This window comes from Notothenia rossii (assembly GCF_949606895.1).
Source record: "Notothenia rossii genome assembly, chromosome: 2".
Classification (NCBI taxonomy): domain Eukaryota; kingdom Metazoa; phylum Chordata; class Actinopteri; order Perciformes; family Nototheniidae; genus Notothenia; species Notothenia rossii.
Genome location: NC_136904.1, coordinates 5,812,002 through 5,835,370, shown reverse-complemented (window position 1 = coordinate 5,835,370; position 23,369 = coordinate 5,812,002). Strand labels below are relative to the sequence as shown.

Here is a 23,369-nt window from a genome sequence, read left to right as displayed (position 1 = left end):
ATCCCTGACAAAGAAGAGAACGGGAGTCGAGCAGGGCCACTAATATTGATGACTTTGTTCTGTGTGTGTGTGTGCCTTCCTCAGGACTATTGTGGCAGTGCACAGAGTAATGGAACCTTCAGAGTTATCTCTGAGAACATTCCTTGTGGAACCACAGGAACCACCTGCTCCAAGACAATCAGGATCTTCCTGGGGGTAAACAGTCAAATATCCATCCATCTGTGTGTCTGTCTCTCTGTAATGTATCGACATCAACAATACAAATCTGTCCTTTTCTATAGAATGCAGAAGTGATTCTAACAGAGGGACGCTACCAGCTGCTTTCGAGTGGAGATGAACATTCAGTTCCATTCCGTTACAGCACTATGGGCATCTACCTGGTAGTTGAAGCCAACAATGGACTCATTCTCATGTGGGACAGAAAGACCAGCTTGTTCATCCAGCTAAGCTCAAAATATAAGGTACCGCTGGATACATTTTTTTGGTCTTATTATCACAAAAATTGATTAATTTGGATATTCAAGCCGACAGCCATGACATAAGGACCTCTCCCTTTTCAGGGTCGCGTGTGTGGCCTGTGTGGCAATTATGACGGCAATTCAAATAATGACTTCACAACAAGGGGCAATGCTGTGGTGGTCAACCCACTGGTGTTTGGAAACAGCTGGAAGGATTTACCCAGTTGCCCCGACGCTCAGAGCATTAGCAGCCCCTGCACAACCAACCCATACCGACAGGCCTGGTCGCAGAAACAGTGCAGCATTATACAGAGTGACGTCTTCTCCGCCTGCCACTCCACTGTAGGTTGTTGATGAGACCATGTTAGACTATTCATGAGCTTTCCTTTTCAGCCTGCTGGCCCAAAGGTTGTCCCTGTTAGGAAGACAGCACATAACCTACTGATTATGCTCTATAAAGTGTCTTCAAACATGTATGTTTAAACCTTTCTCAGGGTGTTCACTCAATGACTGACTGGTGGAAGACTTATCCAGATCCTTTACTCATGTTAAAGTAGAAATGCCACACTGTAAAAATACCATTAAAAAAAAGGAGTGCAGAAATATACTTGGAAAAGAAAAGGAAAATAATAGCGTTTTTCATCCATTATTGTTTAATAATATAATTGTTTTGCAGGTGGATCCAACTCCATACTATGATGCATGTGTGTTTGACTCCTGTGCTTGTGACACGGGTGGAGACTGTGAGTGTTTTTGCACTGCTGTAGCTGCTTATGCTGAATCCTGTAATCAAGCTGGAATCTGTATACCATGGAGAACCCCAAATATCTGTCGTGAGTATCTAAGACGAACAATCATTTAAGGCAATAGACACAATTAATCAGGGTTACGTAAGGTAACAAGCAAAGTTATTTTAGATAAATACATACCTATCAAGATCACTAAGGTAAAAAAGGATTTGCTGGATATTATAACCTTTGTCAGTGAGATATTCATCAAACACCTTCATGATCTGTTTTCAAATAATATATCAGTTATTTATTATTTAAGAAGCATCAAATATGAGGCACAGGCTAACTAGAAGTCTTCACCGCAAAGCTCTGCCTCCTACCTTGCAGTAAGCAAAGAGCAAATCTCTTATCAAGTAGAGTCAGTTTGATCCTCTTGGCTCAAAGTTTAGTTATAAAGCCCAAACTACAGATATTACATTTGTCTCAGGTATACAAATACAGTATACGAATACGACACATTTGACCGAGTGTCATCCAGCAAAGTCCTGATGGGGGCTTCTATGCAGGACCCTTGCATATAAGGTTTTTGAAGTCAACTGCTGCCAGATGCCTCTCTGAAAACACTTACACGTAACAAGTTACTGTATTATTGTACGTATATCTTTGATTATTCAGAAAATGAATACAAATTCAGAAAGCGAAACACAAGTGTGGTATACTACGAATAAATTATAATATCTGGAGTGTTTTCCAGGTTGATTTTGAAAGATTTAAAACAAGGCATTTCAAAGAGTTGCAATTAAGATTTGGTTATGGGTTACTTAATAGGCTTGAGTAAAAGATGGCTGGACCGTACCTTCTTGGCCTGTGCCTCAAGGAACATGAGTGTAAATATAACCTGGCAGGGTGGATTGATTGCACTGTTGCAACACAACACCAAAATTAACTATATATTAATAAACAACGTTTATATGTTTAATAAGTCTTAGGATTAGTTTTGCATTCATATTTGTATTGCTCCCTGGGGCAGATACAGTCACTGTGGGGTTTTGGGAGGGCAACTGCTTTAGTAGAAACAGAGAGAAGAGTGTACAACTTCAACTCTTGATTTAAACTCTGGTTGGTTATGAATAAAGTTGTCAAATCAACTTAATTCTAGATCCCTAGTGGGATATATGGCTTCTTTCCTAATCAGACAAGGCGTTTCCTAGATAACCAGATCATCAGCTGGATACCACATCGGCAGCCAGCATGGGACCAATGACATTAGGCTGAACTTCTGATCACTGGTTGGACTTGTCAGGGATGAGAGAAAACTTTGGAGACCAATATTATCTTTGGATATTTATACAACTACTCAGCATTAACTTAAGAAGTGAAATTGGCGTATTGATCATACTATGTTTCTACTTTTTCGTAGCCAGTATTTAAATAGTACAGCCACACTTTTAAAATCACCAGTACTTTCTCTGAGAGTATCATTTATTTTCCAGCTCTCTTCTGTGATTACTACAATCCCCTTGGAGAATGTGAATGGCACTACATGCCATGCGGTTCTCCTTGTATGAAAACCTGCAGGAATCCATCAGGCAGCTGCTCTCCACAGATTCCTCCTCTTGAAGGTAAGTTCAGCTTTTTTATAATTTGAACTAACCCCAAAAACACATTCAAGATTGAAGATTTGTGATTGAACGCATTGTCTCTTTCAATTGGCTGGATTTCTTTAAATTTCTGTATTTTAAAGTTGTTGTTCAACCGCAATGCCAGGTTGAAGTACACAAACAGCATTTAATCTGGTTGTACCCATGAATCGGCAAATATTCCAACATGACCGTTTGTTTGTTTTTAACTAGGTTGCTATCCAAAATGTCCTCCTGCTCAGCCATACTTTGATGAAGATACTATGACATGTGTTTCAAAAGAACTGTGTGGCTGTCGCGATAAAGAGGGGACATACTATAATAATACTGACAAAGTTCCAACAGCCGAAAACTGTCATACATGGTACGTCTTGCATATAATACATGTCCCAGTCAAGGATGTATGGCTTTGTTGCAGGTTCAAATTCAATGAAAACAATATTATTGTCAGTAATATTTTCTGTTTCTTGTTATTGTAGTAACTGCAGTTCAACGACCATCCAATGCTTTTATGATGCCCAAGGTATGCTAAAAGTTTGGAGAGATTGAGGGTTGTAAAAATATATAAATATGTCAATTAACTATAACGATAATATGTTAACAAACTTATTATCTTTTTACAGCCTGTACTTGCACATATTTGAATAAAACATATTACCCTGGCAATACCATCTATAACACAACAGATGGGCTTGGTAACTGCTTCAAAGCAGTGTGTGGGACAAATGGTACCATTGACAAGGGGTCATATTTATGCCCAGTACCAACACCAACAACACCTATGCCACTTGTAAGCACATCTACAGCAAGCCAGTCCTCAGCCACCTTTGTTTTTACAACCACACCAGGTACGCGCAACATCTTTTTTTTCTTTAAATTGAAGTCATATTCAGCTGTATCGTGTACGATATACTAAATAACCAGCCCACTTTGATGTATGTCCACAGAGCCCCATACAGTTACAGTCCCATGCAGTCCCTGTGAATGGTCCCCATGGTATGATACTAGCTTCCCAACTCTTGGAACTCCAGGAGGAGATAATGAAACTTATGACAAGATTAGAGAGGCAGGGCACAAGATATGTGCCAAGCCAAGCGAAATCCAATGCAGAGCTGAGAAATTCCCAAATGTCTCCATTGACAGTGTTGGACAAGTGGTACAATGTGATCTGGCTAAGGGGCTCAGATGCAGAAATGAAGATCAGTCAGGACCACTGGCTTTGTGCTTCAACTACCAAGTCAGAGTTCTGTGTTGTGACTATAGTGCATGCCCAACAAAGCCTAGTCCTTCTATGACACCTTCAATCTCAACCGCAAAGACCCCAACAATACATACAACCAAACATTTTACAGAAACAACACCTTGTCAGGAAACGTTATGCCAATGGTCAAAATGGATAAGTTCTGACTACCCTGTATATGGAAATGGAGGTGGAGACAATGAAACCATCAAACACATCATTCAGAAAGGATTTAAAATCTGCGAGGATCCGGTGGCAGTGGAATGTCGTGCTGAGGAATATCCAACAGTTCCCCTTCACCAATTGCCGCAACAAGTGACATGTAATAAACAAGGACTTGTGTGTGAGAACAATTTACAGTTTCCTCCCATATGTCTCAATTATGAAATAAGGGTAGAATGTTGCAGAACAGTTCAATGCAGCACAACACCACAAACTACTATTACTTTCACAACGACATCACAAAAAACACCTACCACTACAACCACCAAGCCTTCTACCACAACTGGAACAACAACACCTCAGCCAATCCCAACTGCACCTTGCCCTGGTGGACATAATATGACATGTGTCTGGTCAGCATGGATCAACCTTGGCAATCCCACATCAGGCCCCAATGGTGGAGATGATGAATCAATCCATAATATAATCTCTGCTGGTTATCATATATGCTCAGCTCCTGAAGAAGTCCAGTGCAGATCTGTTCTTCACCCTGGTCTTCCCTTATCAGAGATGGGACAAACTGTGACTTGCAACAAAGATGTTGGTTTCATCTGCAACAACAATCAACAAGGGCCTACGCAACAGTGTTTTGATTATGAGATTAGATTGAAATGCTGTGACTGTCAAACCCCTTCCACTACAGGACCTACTACACCCTCAACTCCTTCCACCACAGTAACATCTGCAACACCCTCAACTCCTTCCACCACAGTAACAACTTCAAGACCTTCGACTACAACCACCACTACACCTTCCACCACAACCGAAACAACAACACCTCAGCCAATCCCAACTGCACCTTGCCCTGGTGGACATAATATGACATGTGTCTGGTCAGCATGGATCAACCTTGGCAATCCCACATCAGGCCCCAATGGTGGAGATGATGAATCAATCCATAATATAATCTCTGCTGGTTATCATATATGCTCAGCTCCTGAAGAAGTCCAGTGTAGATCTGTTCTTCACCCTGGTATTCCCTTATCAGAGATGGGACAAACTGTGACTTGCAACAAAGATGTTGGTTTCATCTGCAACAACAAACAACAAGGGCCTACGCAACAGTGTTTTGATTATGAGATTAGATTGAAATGCTGTGACTGTCAAACACCTTCCACTACAGGACCTACGACACCCTCAACTACTTCAACTACAGGAACAACTACAAAACCATCTACTCCTTCCACCACAGTAACAACTGCAACACCATCAACTCCATTAACAACAGTTACAGCCTCAACACCTTTGAGTACAACAACTAGTACACCTTCTACCACAACCGAAACAACAACACCTCAGCCAATCCCAACTGCACCTTGCCCTGGTGGACATAATATGACATGTGTCTGGTCAGCATGGATCAACCTTGGCAATCCCACATCAGGCCCCAATGGTGGAGATGATGAATCAATCCATAATATAATCTCTGCTGGTTATCATATATGCTCAGCTCCTGAAGAAGTCCAGTGTAGATCTGTTCTTCACCCTGGTATTCCCTTATCAGAGATGGGACAAACTGTGACTTGCAACAAAGATGTTGGTTTCATCTGCAACAACAAACAACAAGGGCTTATGAAACAGTGTTTTGATTATGAGATTAGATTGAAATGCTGTGACTGTCAAACACCTTCCACTACAGGACCTACTACACCCTCAACTCCTTCCACCACAGTAACAACACGATCAACTCCATCAACAACAGTTACAGCCTCAACACCTTTGAGTTCAACAACTAGTACACCTTCTACTACAACCGAAACAACAACAACACATCAGCCAATCCCAACTGCACCTTGCCCTGGTGGACATAATATGACATGTGTCTGGTCAGCATGGATCAACCTTGGCAATCCCACATCAGGCCTCAATGGTGGAGATGATGAATCAATCCATAATATAATCTCTGCTGGTTATCATATATGCTCAGCTCCTGAAGAAGTCCAGTGTAGATCTGTTCTTCACCCTGGTATTCCCTTATCAGAGATGGGACAAATTGTGACTTGCAACAAAGATGTTGGTTTCATCTGCAACAACAAACAACAAGGGCCTACGCAACAGTGTTTTGATTATGAGATTAGATTGAAATGCTGTGACTGTCAAACACCTTCCACTACAGGACCTACGACACCCTCAACTACTTCAACTACAGGAACAACTACAAAACCATCTACTCCTTCCACCACAGTAACAACACCATCAACTCCATCAACAACAGTTACAGCCTCAACACCTTTGAGTTCAACAACTAGTACACCTTCTACCACAACCGAAACAACAACACCTCAGACAATCCCAACTGCACCTTGCCCTGGTGGACATAATATGACATGTGTCTGGTCAGCATGGATCAACCTTGGCAATCCCACATCAGGCCCCAATGGTGGAGATGATGAATCAATCCATAATATAATCTCTGCTGGTTATCATATATGCTCAGCTCCTGAAGAAGTCCAGTGTAGATCTGTTCTTCACCCTGGTATTCCCTTATCAGAGATGGGTCAAACTGTGACTTGCAACAAAGATGTTGGTTTCATCTGCAACAACAATCAACAAGGGCTTATGAAACAGTGTTTTGATTATGAGATTAGATTGAAATGCTGTGACTGTCAAACACCTTCCACTACAGGACCTACTACACCCTCAACTCCTTCCACCACAGTAACAACTGCAACAACCTCAACTCCTTCCACCACAGTAACAACTTCAAGACCTTCGACTACAACCACCACTACACCTTCCACCACAACCGAAACAACAACACCTCAGCCAATCCCAACTGCACCTTGCCCTGGTGGACATAATATGACATGTGTCTGGTCAGCATGGATCAACTTTGGCAATCCCACATCAGGCCCCAATGGTGGAGATGATGAATCAATCCATAATATAATCTCTGCTGGTTATCATATATGCTCAGCTCCTGAAGAAGTCCAGTGTAGATCTGTTCTTCACCCTGGTATTCCCTTATCAGAGATGGGACAAACTGTGACTTGCAACAAAGATGTTGGTTTCATCTGCAACAACAAACAACAAGGGCCTACGCAACAGTGTTTTGATTATGAGATTAGATTGAAATGCTGTGACTGTCAAACACCTTCCACTACAGGACCTACGAAACCCTCAACTACTTCAACTACAGGAACAACTACAAAACCATCTACTCCTTCCACCACAGTAACAACACCATCAACTCCATCAACAACAGTTACAGCCTCAACACCTTTGAGTACAACAACTAGTACACCTTCTACCACAACCGAAACAACAACACCTCAGACAATCCCAACTGCACCTTGCCCTGGTGGACATAATATGACATGTGTCTGGTCAGCATGGATCAACCTTGGCAATCCCACATCAGGCCTCAATGGTGGAGATGATGAATCAATCCATAATATAATCTCTGCTGGTTATCATATATGCTCAGCTCCTGAAGAAGTCCAGTGTAGATCTGTTCTTCACCCTGGTATTCCCTTATCAGAGATGGGACAAATTGTGACTTGCAACAAAGATGTTGGTTTCATCTGCAACAACAAACAACAAGGGCCTACGCAACAGTGTTTTGATTATGAGATTAGATTGAAATGCTGTGACTGTCAAACACCTTCCACTACAGGACCTACGACACCCTCAACGCCTTCCACCACAGTAACATCTGCAACAACCTCAACTCCTTCCACCACAGTAACAACTGCAACACCATCAACTCCATCAACAACAGTTACAGCCTCAACACCTTTGAGTTCAACAACTAGTACACCTTCTACTACAACCGAAACAACAACAACAACACATCAGCCAATCCCAACTGCACCTTGCCCTGGTGGACATAATATGACATGTGTCTGGTCTGCATGGATCAACCTTGGCAATCCCACATCAGGCCCCAATGGTGGGGATGATGAGTCAATCCATAATATAATCTCTGCTGGTTATCATATATGCTCAGCTCCTGAAGAAGTCCAGTGTAGATCTGTTCTTCACCCTGGTATTCCCTTATCAGAGATGGGACAAATTGTGACTTGCAACAAAGATGTTGGTTTCATCTGCAACAACAAACAACAAGGGCCTACGCAACAGTGTTTTGATTATGAGATTAGATTGAAATGCTGTGACTGTCAAACACCTTCCACTACAGGACCTACGACACCCTCAACTACTTCAACTACAGGAACAACTACAAAACCATCTACTCCTTCCACCACAGTAACAACTGCAACACCATCAACTCCATCAACAACAGTTACAGCCTCAACACATTTGAGTACAACAACTAGTACACCTTCTACCACAACCAAAACAACAACACCTCAGCCAATCCCAACTGCACCTTGCCCTGGTGGACATAATATGACATGTGTCTGGTCAGCATGGATCAACCTTGGCAATCCCACATCAGGCCTCAATGGTGGAGATGATGAATCAATCCATAATATAATCTCTGCTGGTTATCATATATGCTCAGCTCCTGAAGAAGTCCAGTGTAGATCTGTTCTTCACCCTGGTATTCCCTTATCAGAGATGGGACAAACTGTGACTTGCAACAAAGATGTTGGTTTCATCTGCAACAACAAACAACAAGGGCCTACGCAACAGTGTTTTGATTATGAGATTAGATTGAAATGCTGTGACTGTCAAACACCTTCCACTACAGGACCTACGACACCCTCAACTACTTCAACTACAGGAACAACTACAAAACCATCTACTCCTTCCACCACAGTAACAACTGCAACACCATCAACTCCATCAACAACAGTTACAGCCTCAACACCTTTGAGTTCAACAACTAGTACACCTTCTACTACAACCGAAACAACAACAACAACACATCAGCCAATCCCAACTGCACCTTGCCCTGGTGGACATAATATGACATGTGTCTGGTCTGCATGGATCAACCTTGGCAATCCCACATCAGGCCCCAATGGTGGGGATGATGAGTCAATCCATAATATAATCTCTGCTGGTTATCATATATGCTCAGCTCCTGAAGAAGTCCAGTGTAGATCTGTTCTTCACCCTGGTATTCCCTTATCAGAGATGGGACAAACTGTGACTTGCAACAAAGATGTTGGTTTCATCTGCAACAACAAACAACAAGGGCCTACGCAACAGTGTTTTGATTATGAGATTAGATTGAAATGCTGTGACTGTCAAACACCTTCCACTACAGGACCTACGACACCCTCAACTACTTCAACTACAGGAACAACTACAAAACCATCTACTCCTTCCACCACAGTAACAACTGCAACACCATCAACTCCATCAACAACAGTTACAGCCTCAACACCTTTGAGTACAACAACTAGTACACCTTCTACCACAACCGAAACAACAACACCTCAGCCAATCCCAACTGCACCTTGCCCTGGTGGACATAATATGACATGTGTCTGGTCAGCATGGATCAACCTTGGCAATCCCACATCAGGCCCCAATGGTGGAGATGATGAATCAATCCATAATATAATCTCTGCTGGTTATCATATATGCTCAGCTCCTGAAGAAGTCCAGTGTAGATCTGTTCTTCACCCTGGTATTCCCTTATCAGAGATGGGACAAATTGTGACTTGCAACAAAGATGTTGGTTTCATCTGCAACAACAAACAACAAGGGCCTACGCAACAGTGTTTTGATTATGAGATTAGATTGAAATGCTGTGACTGTCAAACACCTTCCACTACAGGACCTACGACACCCTCAACGCCTTCCACCACAGTAACATCTGCAACAACCTCAACTCCTTCCACCACAGTAACAACTGCAACACCATCAACTCCATCAACAACAGTTACAGCCTCAACACCTTTGAGTTCAACAACTAGTACACCTTCTACTACAACCGAAACAACAACACCTCAGCCAATCCCAACTGCACCTTGCCCTGGTGGACATAATATGACATGTGTCTGGTCAGCATGGATCAACCTTGGCACGCCAACATCAGGCCCCAATGGTGGAGATGATGAATCAATCCATAATATAATCTCTGCTGGTTATCATATATGCTCAGCTCCTGAAGAAGTCCAGTGTAGATCTGTTCTTCACCCTGGTATTCCCTTATCAGAGATGGGACAAATTGTGACTTGCAACAAAGATGTTGGTTTCATCTGCAACAACAAACAACAAGGGCCTACGCAACAGTGTTTTGATTATGAGATTAGATTGAAATGCTGTGACTGTCAAACACCTTCCACTACAGGACCTACGACACCCTCAACTACTTCAACTACAGGAACAACTACAAAACCATCTACTCCTTCCACCACAGTAACAACTGCAACACCATCAACTCCATTAACAACAGTTAAAGCCTCAACACCTTTGAGTTCAACAACTAGTACACCTTCTACCACAACCGAAACAACAACACATCAGCCAATCCCAACTGCACCTTGCCCTGGTGGACATAATATGACATGTGTCTGGTCAGCATGGATCAACTTTGGCAATCCCACATCAGGCCCCAATGGTGGGGATGATGAATCAATCCATAATATAATCTCTGCTGGTTATCATATATGCTCAGCTCCTGAAGAAGTCCAGTGTAGATCTGTTCTTCACCCTGGTATTCCCTTATCAGAGATGGGACAAACTGTGACTTGCAACAAAGATGTTGGTTTCATCTGCAACAACAAACAACAAGGGCCTACGCAACAGTGTTTTGATTATGAGATTAGATTGAAATGCTGTGACTGTCAAACACCTTCCACTACAGGACCTACGACACCCTCAACGCCTTCCACCACAGTAACATCTGCAACAACCTCAACTCCTTCCACCACAGTAACAACTGCAACACCATCAACTCCATCAACAACAGTTACAGCCTCAACACCTTTGAGTTCAACAACTAGTACACCTTCTACTACAACCGAAACAACAACAACAACACATCAGCCAATCCCAACTGCACCTTGCCCTGGTGGACATAATATGACATGTGTCTGGTCAGCATGGATCAACCTTGGCAATCCCACATCAGGCCCCAATGGTGGAGATGATGAGTCAATCCATAATATAATCTCTGCTGGTTATCATATATGCTCAGCTCCTGAAGAAGTCCAGTGTAGATCTGTTCTTCACCCTGGTATTCCCTTATCAGAGATGGGACAAATTGTGACTTGCAACAAAGATGTTGGTTTCATCTGCAACAACAAACAACAAGGGCCTACGCAACAGTGTTTTGATTATGAGATTAGATTGAAATGCTGTGACTGTCAAACACCTTCCACTACAGGACCTACGACACCCTCAACTACTTCAACTACAGGAACAACTACAAAACCATCTACTCCTTCCACCACAGTAACAACTGCAACACCATCAACTCCATCAACAACAGTTACAGCCTCAACACCTTTGAGTACAACAACTAGTACACCTTCTACCACAACCAAAACAACAACACCTCAGCCAATCCCAACTGCACCTTGCCCTGGTGGACATAATATGACATGTGTCTGGTCAGCATGGATCAACCTTGGCAATCCCACATCAGGCCTCAATGGTGGAGATGATGAATCAATCCATAATATAATCTCTGCTGGTTATCATATATGCTCAGCTCCTGAAGAAGTCCAGTGTAGATCTGTTCTTCACCCTGGTATTCCCTTATCAGAGATGGGACAAACTGTGACTTGCAACAAAGATGTTGGTTTCATCTGCAACAACAAACAACAAGGGCCTACGCAACAGTGTTTTGATTATGAGATTAGATTGAAATGCTGTGACTGTCAAACACCTTCCACTACAGGACCTACGACACCCTCAACTACTTCAACTACAGGAACAACTGCAAAACCATCTACTCCTTCCACCACAGTAACGACTACAACACCCTCAACTCCTTCCACCACAGTAACAACTACAACACCCTCAACTCCTTCCACCACAGTAACAACTACAACACCCTCAACTACTTCCACCACAGTAACAACTACAACACCCTCAACTCCTTCCACCACAGTAACAACTACAACACCCTCAACTCCTTCCACCACAGTAACAACTACAACACCCTCAACTCCTTCCACCACAGTAACAACTACAACACCCTCAACTACTTCCACCACAGTAACAACACCATCAACTCCATCAACAACAGTTATAGCCACAACACCTTTGAGTACAACAACTAGTACACCTTCTACCACAACCGAAACAACAACACCTCAGACAATCCCAACTGCACCTTGCCCTGGTGGACATAATATGACATGTGTCTGGTCAGCATGGATCAACCTTGGCAAGCCCACATCAGGCCCCATTGGTGGAGATTATGAATCAATCCATAATATAATCTCTGCTGGTTATCATATATGCTCAGCTCCTGAAGAAGTCCAGTGTAGATCTGTTCTTCACCCTGGTATTCCCTTATCAGAGATGGGACAAACTGTGACTTGCAACAAAGATGTTGGTTTCATCTGCAACAACAAACAACAAGGGCCTACGCAACAGTGTTTTGATTATGAGATTAGATTGAAATGCTGTGACTGTCAAACACCTTCCACTACAGGACCTACGACACCCTCAACTCCTTCCACCACAGTAACATCTGCAACAACCTCAACTCCTTCCACCACAGTAACAACTACAACACCCTCAACTCCTTCCACCATAGTAACAACTACAACACCCTCAACTACTTCCACCACAGTAACAACTACAACACCCTCAATTCCTTCCACCACAGTAACAGCTGCAACACCCTCAACTCCTTCCACCACAGTAACGACTACAACACCCTCAACTCCTTCCACCACAGTAACAACTACAACACCCTCAACTCCTTCCACCACAGTACCAACTACAACACCCTCAACTCCTTCCACCACAGTAACGACTACAACACCCTCAACTCCCTCCACCACAGTAACAGCTGCAACACCCTCAACTCCTTCCACCACAGTACCAACTACAACACCCTCAACTCCTTCCACCACAGTAACGACTACAACACCCTCAACTCCTTCCACCACAGTACCAACTACAACACCCTCAACTCCTTCCACCACAGTAACAACTACAACACCCTCAACTCCTTCCACCAAAGTAACAACTACAACACCCTCTACTACTTCCACCACAGTAACAACACCATCAACTCCATTAACAACAGTTATAGCCACAACACCTTTGAGTACAACAACTAGTACACCTTCTACCACAACCGAAACAACAACACCTCAGACAATCCCAACTGCACCTTGCCCTGGTGGACATAATATGACATGTGTCTGGTCAGCCTGGATCAACCTTGGCAAGCCCACATCAGGCCCCAATGGTGGGGATGATGAATCAATCCATAATATAATCTCTGCTGGTTATCATATATGCTCAGCTCCTGAAGAAGTCCAGTGTAGATCTGTTCTTCACCCTGGTATTCCCTTATCAGAGATGGGACAAACTGTGACTTGCAACAAAGATGTTGGTTTCATCTGCAACAACAAACAACAAGGGCCTACGCAACAGTGTTTTGATTATGAGATTAGATTGAAATGTTGTGACTGTCAAACACCTTCCACTACAGGACCTACTACACCCTCCACGCCTTCCACCACAGTAACATCTGCAACAACCTCCACGCCTTCCACCACAGTAACATCTGCAACAACCTCAACTCCTTCCACCACAGTAACAGCTGCAACACCCTCAACTACTTCCACCACAGTAACGACTACAACACCCTCAACTCCCTCCACCACAGTAACGACTACAACACCCTCAACTCCCTCCACCAAAGTAACAACTACAACACCCTCTACTACTTCCACCACAGTAACAACACCATCAACTCCATTAACAACAGTTATAGCCACAACACCTTTGAGTACAACAACTAGTACACCTTCTACCACAACCGAAACAACAACACCTCAGACAATCCCAACTGCACCTTGCCCTGGTGGACATAATATGACATGTGTCTGGTCAGCCTGGATCAACCTTGGCAAGCCCACATCAGGCCCCAATGGTGGAGATGATGAATCAATCCATAATATAATCTCTGCTGGTTATCATATATGCTCAGCTCCTGAAGAAGTCCAGTGTAGATCTGTTCTTCACCCTGGTATTCCCTTATCAGAGATGGGACAAACTGTGACTTGCAACAAAGATGTTGGTTTCATCTGCAACAACAAACAACAAGGGCCTACGCAACAGTGTTTTGATTATGAGATTAGATTGAAATGCTGTGACTGTCAAACACCTTCCACTACAGGACCTACGACACCCTCAACTACTTCAACTACAGGAACAACTACAAAACCCTCAACTCCTTCCACCACAGTAACATCTGCAACAACCTCAACTCCTTCCACCACAGTAACAACTACAACACCCTCAACTCCTTCCACCACAGTAACAACTACAACACCCTCAACTCCTTCCACCACAGTAACAACTTCAACACCCTCTACTACTTCCACCACAGTAACAACTACAACACCCTCAACTCCTTCCACCACAGTAACGACTACAACACCCTCTACTACTTCCACCACAGTAACGACTACAACACCCTCTACTACTTCCACCACAGTAACAACACCATCAACTCCATTAACAACAGTTATAGCCACAACACCTTTGAGTACAACAACTAGTACACCTTCTACCACAACCGAAACAACAACACCTCAGACAATCCCAACTGCACCTTGCCCTGGTGGACATAATATGACATGTGTCTGGTCAGCCTGGATCAACCTTGGCAAGCCCACATCAGGCCCCATTGGTGGGGATGATGAATCAATCCATAATATAATCTCTGCTGGTTATCATATATGCTCAGCTCCTGAAGAAGTCCAGTGTAGATCTGTTCTTCACCCTGGTATTCCCTTATCAGAGATGGGACAAACTGTGACTTGCAACAAAGATGTTGGTTTCATCTGCAACAACAAACAACAAGGGCCTACGCAACAGTGTTTTGATTATGAGATTAGATTGAAATGCTGTGACTGTCAAACACCTTCCACTACAGGACCTACGACACCCTCAACGCCTTCCACCACAGTAACATCTGCAACAACCTCAACTCCTTCCACCACAGTAACAACTACAACACCCTCTACTACTTCCACCACAGTAACAACTACAACACCCTCAACTCCTTCCACCACAGTAACAACTACAACACCCTCAACTCCTTCCACCACAGTAACAACTACAACACCCTCAACTCCTTCCACCACAGTAACAACTACAACACCCTCAACTCCTTCCACCACAGTAACAACTACAACACCCTCTACTACTTCCACCACAGTAACGACTACAACACCCTCAACTCCCTCCACCACAGTAACAACTTCAAAACCATCAACTCCTCCCACTACGATACATGTAGTAACAGAAGGAACCACTCAACCAATTACTTCGCCACAGCACTGCCAATGTTTTTATAATGGTACAAAGTTTCCTGCTGGTAAGTACTCTTCATTATAACGGATTTATCTTGAAAATGGGTCATATCAATTTAAGACACCAGTGTGATATTGTTACGTCCCCACTAAGGTCTAGGGGACCTGGAGACAATAACATACAACCAATAAAAATGAGGGGGTTAGTGTAACAGTTGACAAAAGGTTTATTTTGTATAAACCCAGAATCGAACAGACATATACTTGAAACACTCGGTTGGTGACAAAAAAACACAAATATAAGATAAAGGCCTATGCTACATAAGATATTTGTTCGAAACCTATTTCTCCACTTAAATTGTACATTTAGCATGTACCAAACAATCCTATACTATGTTTGATTTGAATTAAACTATAGTATTCTGTAGGCCTATCCTTTAATTAAAGAGGACACATTTTTTATACGGAATCATTTGGTTTCTTCTTTTCTAAGTTGATATTGTTTTGTCTTTCTACATACTACACTAAAGTAAAAGCCATCTTAGTGTTTGCATGGTGATGGCATCGCATTTCATATTGAGGTACTCCAAAAGTAACTGAAAGTAATCAGGTACATACGTTTTATATTGTGATACTTAAATAAGGTTATTAATTAAACTTGTGTAACATTTAACTAATCATTTTAAGAGAATATAGATTTAGGGTAACCCTCCGAACTCTGGATATAACATTATGTGATATGTGATAGACTCCTTTTCACAAACCTGCTGTGTCTCATTTTCAGGCTCCATAGTATACAACGAGACAGACCATGATGGCTACTGTTACACAGCGCACTGCAATGAGAGCTGTCATATAGTAATCACAGCACAGCCATGTTATATACTTCCTGTGTGTTTAACACCTCAAGGTACAAAACAGGTAATTCTTGATTTATATTCCATATAAAAGTTTTTTTTTTATACGCAATTGTTCAACCCACAAACTGTTGTCAGATAATGAAATGTGCATTATTAATTGTTATACCTACTTTACTGACAAATTATTTAGGTTTAGTCAGCACAACTACTTGGTTAAGTTTAGGAACAAGATGTGATTTTAGTTTAAATAACAAGGTCAACATCCTTTGTTTTGTGTCCCATCCCTCCCTTATGGAGTGTTCTAGCTGATATACTATGCAACTGACTATAGCCTCTGCTCCTGTCATAATTGCTACTGTTGCTACACGTGTTGTCTTCTTTTATTCAATCCTTTGGTGAAAAAGCGTGCTGAAACATCATGAGTACTGCCTTCTAGTTGGTTTAGCAGGCCCCTTCTGACCTGCATTTATAAAGCTGAAGACCACTGATACCACTCATTTAATGGGCTGATAAATGGAACCAGGTGTTAAATCCTTTGATTGTTATTAATGCATTAAAACCACTCATCTCTATTTTTAAACAACAATCTTTGATTATCCCCACAGAATGGTGAAAGTTGGATTTCGAGTGACTGTACAAATGCAACGTGTATAAATGGCATCACTTACAAGAGCCCCAGACAGTGCCCTACTCAAAAGCCTGTAGTCTGTGCAAATAACTTCGCTCCAATTCAAGTGCTGGATGATGATGGATGCTGCTCCCACTATGAATGTCAATGTAAGTCTGACCTGCTAAAAGGTTGCTTGTTGAAAAGTCCTAAGGTTGAGCATGTAAAAGCATTTTACCTAAAACAATCTTTTATCTTCTTTTCTTTCTCTATATTCTTGACTTATATTGTTTCAACAATTGCGTGAAATGTCATAAAACAACTGAAATGTATGTTTTGTATTAAGGTATCTGCTACGGGTGGGGAGATCCCCATTATGTCACATTCGATGGAACCTACTATGGTTTTCAAGGCAACTGTTCCTACTGGCTGGTGAAAGAGATCTCGCCCAAATATAACTTCAGTGTTATGATTGACAACTACTACTGTGGAGCAGCTGATGGCTTGTCCTGTCCTGAGTCCATCACAGTCTTCTACAAAAGCTACAAGATCTTTATAACGCAAAAGGAAATAAATAGCATGGTTAAAAATCAGGTAATTCAAAGCAACTATTAACTTTCTTCATTTAAATGTAAACTAGTGATTATCTTAGCTTCAACCTTTTTTTGTTCCCTTCAATGCAAACGCAACCCATTGTGTGAACCTTACAGAACTGATTTGATCCTTATTTGTATAATTATCAAATGCATTGACCCTAACAAATTGTAATTTCTGCTTTTTGTTTTAGGTTTCCGTCAATGACAGGCATGTAAGTCCTGCATACCAGAACGGGGACTTCCGTATAACCACCACTGGTATTAATACAGTGCTTGTCATCCCTAAAATCTATGCCAAGATCACCTTCTCAGGGCTCATATTCAGCATCGATCTGCCCTATAGTAAATTTGGCAACAACACCTGGGGCCAGTGTGGTAAGTCCTGCAGTTTAAATAAAAAGCATCTATCTGTAGACTTTGGAAAGCAGTCGATGATGGGCATGCTTCATATCTTCAGGGGTTGAATATTTTGTGAAGTTAATACTTACAATCTCCATCTATTGTACCTATTCGACACATTCTGCCATCAGTGTGATTGCTAATGATGAGGGTTTCTCCAGGCACATGTGATAACAACCGGACAGATGACTGCATGTTGCCCAGTGGCAAAATTGATTCTTCATGTCCTAATATGGCACACGAGTGGCATACTAACAACAGCAACTGTAATCAACCTCCTCCCACACCAAAAACAACTCCTACGCCCGATACCTGCAATACAAGCATCTGTGAGATCATCGAGAGCAGGTAGGAGGAACATAGGATTTTACATTGCTTAGTTTTAATAATACATTTCAGCTGATGATTTTGCGAATTTACAAATTCTTTCACTTATTGTTGGTAAGTATAGTCTTTATATATATTCTACACAGGGATTTTAGCCTTTGCAGACCACTTACATGCACTAAAACCTATAGAACACACTACCGGAAAGGGAGCACTGAAAGAACACTGATAACTGACTATTTTGTCTTAATGACAAAAAGCCAGCAATATTTCATGTTTCCTCTCTTTAAAAGCTCTTATTAGACAACACACATACTGGTTTATTGATTTGCATGTCTTGTTAATCTGTAACGATATATTCAGCTTGTGTCCATTCTGACTATAAATCTCATACTCCCCAGTGTATTTGAAGCTTGCCACAAGGTCGTTGACTACCGTCCTTTTGTTGAGGCCTGTGAGTTTGACGTGTGTCACATGCACATTAATCACATTGGCTGCATCAGCTTACAAACTTACGCTGAAGTCTGTGCTTTGGCTGGAATATGCATCGACTGGAGGAATTCCACCAAAGGACTCTGTGGTATGCAACCAGATTATGTTATACAGGCACTATAACAATATCACAGCAATGACCTCAACTTAAAAAGCATGATGTTTATTCTGTCTTCGTCTCTTATAGTATATACATGTCCAAGTCCCAAAGTGTATCAGCCCTGTGGCCCCCCGGTGGAGCCTACCTGTGATTCCTGGTACAGACATTCACCAACTCTCATAGTCAATCCATCAACATTCATTTATGCTTTGACTCACATACAACATTGGCTCTCACACAATATGTTGTTGTTTCTGCAGGTACAACCTGAAGTTTATCGAAACTATCAATGAGTTCAGTAAGATGGATAGTGGGATGATGGAGGGTTGCTTCTGCCCCAGTGGCACCAACCTCCTCTCCTCCGCCTCTGATGAATGTGTTCCTACCTGTGGTAAGGGCAGATGGCACTTCTCTATGGCAAAAGCAGTAAAGGCAATCTCTCATTCATTAATGGACTGTAATTCTATCTGACCGTTTGTGTGCTGTAGAACAATTAGGATGTTAGGGAAACTAACTTTAAGGCCCTTCTGCCAGGTTTGTATCTGATCTGAGATCACTTGTGTTTATTATCCTTATCTTTCACCTTAAAGTATTTTACCATTACTTTGCCGTACTGTCGCTGACATTCTAAAGGTATTCTGAAATGTATTAAAAATGTATTTCATTTTCCACTGTATCACAGAACTGCCAACTTGTCCTTATAATTAATAACCTGCACACATATACAGGTTTTTGCTTAACCTCTTTTGGTTTATGCAAACCAACATATTCAACTTAAAGTGAAGATAGACAAGCAGTGATTTAGCACAGTAAAGCTGTGATATTAGATATTAGCCAATTTAAATACGGAGCATGCAAACTGAAAGCAACCTGCGTAGGCAATGGGTTACGTTTTAATGGTTAATCATCATTTGGAATATGAAGTTTGAAGGTAAGATTAGGAAAGATATAGCAGGTCTCCCTTGAAAAAGAGATCAATGATCTCAATGGGATACACCTGGATAAATAAAGGTTTGAAAAAATATGAGGATTTTTAACACACTCAGTTTTGACTATCCTTATCTCCTGAGGCTGGCTGGCCAAACCACACATTATTGTAAATTACTTTATTCATTCTTTTTCCCTCCTAACAGAAATATGTCGACTGGCAAATGGAAAATGGATAGAGGTAAATGTTTTTTCAACAATGCCAGACCCTTTTTCTTAACCCTTTGATAATACTATGCCTCCTGCCACACTTACCTTAACATTGTGTCCTCAGGCCAATTCCACGTGGACAGAAGACTGTAAGACGTGTATTTGTGAAGAGGACACACTGCAGGTCACATGCAGTAACATGTCCTGTCCAGCACCGCCACCTGTCAGCTGTGAGGAGCCGGGTCAGGTTAAAGTCACTTATACTGTTGGCTGCTGTCAAGAGGATAAGTGTGGTAAGTGAGCAGCAAGAAGTTTATTCACGTTGTGTTTGTCCCTTTTAAGTTGAACCCAAGGATGGCCTATCAGATGAGTAAGGGAGGCAGCCAGAGCTCTGTGCAGGAACCATGTGTCAGACAGATCCAAAATATGATGGTTGTAAGAAGTCATTGATGTATAAAACAAAAAATCTGATGCTTCCAGAATGTATGCAGTGGTTGTTCCAAATGAGCTGGAGTCAGGATGAACTAAGGTTTCACTAGATCATGTGTGTTTGCAGGAAGCCATGTTCAAAATGAGATAACAACCTAGAGAATTGTACGTGTGTTCTGGAACATGCTGGTCCATCCTTTCACTCAATAACCAGGTTGATTTTTAATTGTAATGGAGTACCAAAAATGACCAAACCATGGTCTTTTCTTGCCTGTTCTGATTAGGATAAGGATGTTTTTAATGCAGTAAAGATGAATCTTATGTTATTGTCTTGTGTTTAAACAGAGTGCGATGTGAAGCAGTGCTCTGGGGTTGTGCCGTCCTGTCCTGTGGGTTATACTCTCCACACCACTGTGGGAGTCTGCTGTTCGAACTACTCCTGCGGTGAGTGTGCCATGCTGGTCCATCCCCTCACTCAATAGCCAGGTTGATTTTCACTAGGATTTTTATATCTGTGAATTAATCTGAATTGAATTGGTATTTTTCCTTCACAGAGCTCATTCCGGATGTGTGTGTTTTCAACAACCTTCAATATCAGGTGAGATCCCACATTTTAATATGATGGGAATATAATACATCACCATAAAGGATTACGAGATGGCTTTGTTTAAAACATAGAGGACTGTGTCATCTTTCTATAGCCATATGTCATCAAGAACATTTTTAGACCTACCAAGTAGTAGTAGTGTGGGACATGTATGGTGGTTGTTGCTGTACTGCCTGCATACTGATGTTTAGCTTTAAAAAATTGCAAAAATAAAAAAAGTATGCAACATTTAGACAAATCTAGGTGGGAATTGGTGTGTCTTATAGTGTGGGACCTGCCAATGAATCCAGGGAAATGTTTATTTGCCTCATGTTCCAGTATTTATAGTATATTAAAAAACAAAAAGTGAATTATTTCTAAACACATGTGCACTAGATCTGTTGAAACCAAATACATAGAAAGCCACTGGACATTTGGATTCAGTTAATCTATGAATGTCTTGCATCATAATGTCTCTCTTACAAATGGACAGAGGTGGGAGTATTTCCTACATGTGCAAGTCATGAGCAAGTCTCAAGTCTTGACCCACAATTATCAAGCAAGTCCCAAGTCACTGTGGTGAGAGTCAAGTCAAGTCATTGTTCAAGTCAAGTCAAGTCAACTTACACGAAATTCTGATGAATGAGCCCAGTTTCCGCATTTAAATCAGTTAAAAGACAGTGGTTATGAAAATGGATTCAACCCACACTATGAACTTCTCTCTCTCTCTCGACAGCCCGTCAGTATCAGGGTCAGTCAAAATGAATCCCTTGGCGGTTCTAGTGTTCATTTACCGTTTTGTCTTCTCTTTGCTTAATCGATTTGAAACCAAGTCTAACGTAGCTTAAACTTAACGTTAGCTTTCTAGCTAACACAACACAGTCACGTAGCCTACCTTTCTCTGTGGGTTTTTTGTAGTGACGAATGAAGTTGGATGTTGTGGTGGTCCTGTGATCTTTATGCTGCAGACCCTGCATACCGCTGTTCTCTTCTTATTACCGTCATGGACAAAATAATCCTTGAATCCAAACTTCACTATTTTTGGAGTAACGCTAGCCGCTGCCATGTTAACTGACACTCCTGCCATCTAGTGGGTTGCCAGGTTTGCGCGCATGATGCTATAATCCCCCAATCACATTTCTAAAAAACTATACGTAATATCTCAATACAAAAACAAACGCAAATATTTAATTTTAAAAAGTCAAGTCCTTTCAAGTCATCTGTCTCAAGTTTAAGTCAAGTCTCAAGTAATGAATACCAAGTCAAAGTCAAGTCAAGTCTTTTATCATTGTTAGTCAAACAAGTCTCAAGTCCAAAAATATGCGACTCGCCACTCCCCACCTCTGCAAATGGAAAGTTGAATACATAAGCCATAAAATATCAACGAGGAGCTGGTTTATGTTTGAGTCCTCTTTCCATTGATATAGAAGTAAATTGTGAACATATTTTATTGGCCACTTTTCCAGTTACACTTATAAAACACAACCCAACAACACAGTAATTAACTCGGAGGTATGAACGTATAACTATATGTGTATTACTGAGGACTGCATAACAGAGGAAATGTCTTCTTGCTGACTGCTCACCTTGTCTACCCAGGTTGGAGACTCAGTGCCCATGAAGTCATGTGAGAAGTGCATATGTAGTTCCCGGATAAATGCCAGCAGCCACCGGAACATCATAGAATGTCAGCCATTACCATGTGACACACACTGCCCTGTGGTAAGATATTCAACATCCAATCAATTGTTGACGTGTTTTTAACTGTGCACAGTGTTTGCTGGTAGGCTGTGTACTTTCCAGACCATACAGTTATGTGTTTCCTTAACTGACTTAAGTCATAGTTTTGGTAAACTTTATGTTGGGGTGATGGAATCTGGTGCCCTCTTGGATCAGCAGCCCTCCACCCAAACCAGAAGTCCTTTATTTGTCCCACATTGGTCCCTCATACATATTTATTTTTAAGCTCATGCTACCTAGGTTCTTTATGACATTAATTATGATAATTAACAAAGGTAAAGGAAAGCACTGGCGGCATTGTCATTTTTCAATCCACATTAATGCCCATAAAAACCGAGCTCTGAAGTGGACTTTTCTGTTCTGCTTTGATTGTATGTTCCATCATAAAATATGGGATAAGCAAAAGAAAAACAGAACACCTCCACATTTGATTTAA

At 41.7% G+C, this 23,369-nt stretch overlaps 1 protein-coding gene across 1 annotated transcript in view; it reads left to right on the top strand.

Annotated features, from left to right (window-relative positions):
• Nucleotides 1–23,369, top strand: part of LOC307027957 (uncharacterized protein) — a gene marked incomplete at its 5' end in the record, with an annotated part of 40,421 nt that overhangs the window by 14,413 nt on the left and 2,639 nt on the right. The window contains 43 exon segments of the mRNA XM_079662651.1: nt 85–195; nt 282–461; nt 561–800; nt 1,135–1,291; nt 2,683–2,811; nt 3,043–3,193; nt 3,309–3,352; nt 3,453–3,677; nt 3,789–4,636; nt 5,417–5,962; nt 6,219–6,286; nt 6,408–6,539; nt 6,951–7,082; nt 7,398–7,517; nt 7,908–8,033; nt 8,430–8,555; nt 8,946–9,071; nt 9,468–9,593; nt 9,984–10,121; nt 10,215–10,253; nt 11,016–11,141; nt 11,538–11,663; nt 12,054–12,229; nt 12,303–12,525; nt 12,816–13,439; nt 13,830–14,129; nt 14,520–14,587; nt 14,625–14,731; nt 15,093–15,160; nt 15,282–15,601; nt 16,711–16,715; nt 17,126–17,297; nt 17,474–17,721; nt 17,915–18,098; nt 18,284–18,470; nt 18,851–19,029; nt 19,129–19,198; nt 19,302–19,432; nt 20,175–20,209; nt 20,303–20,471; nt 20,953–21,051; nt 21,162–21,205; nt 22,793–22,915. Of these exon segments, the coding sequence (XP_079518777.1) occupies nt 85–195; nt 282–461; nt 561–800; nt 1,135–1,291; nt 2,683–2,811; nt 3,043–3,193; nt 3,309–3,352; nt 3,453–3,677; nt 3,789–4,636; nt 5,417–5,962; nt 6,219–6,286; nt 6,408–6,539; nt 6,951–7,082; nt 7,398–7,517; nt 7,908–8,033; nt 8,430–8,555; nt 8,946–9,071; nt 9,468–9,593; nt 9,984–10,121; nt 10,215–10,253; nt 11,016–11,141; nt 11,538–11,663; nt 12,054–12,229; nt 12,303–12,525; nt 12,816–13,439; nt 13,830–14,129; nt 14,520–14,587; nt 14,625–14,731; nt 15,093–15,160; nt 15,282–15,601; nt 16,711–16,715; nt 17,126–17,297; nt 17,474–17,721; nt 17,915–18,098; nt 18,284–18,470; nt 18,851–19,029; nt 19,129–19,198; nt 19,302–19,432; nt 20,175–20,209; nt 20,303–20,471; nt 20,953–21,051; nt 21,162–21,205; nt 22,793–22,915 (7,548 nt within the window).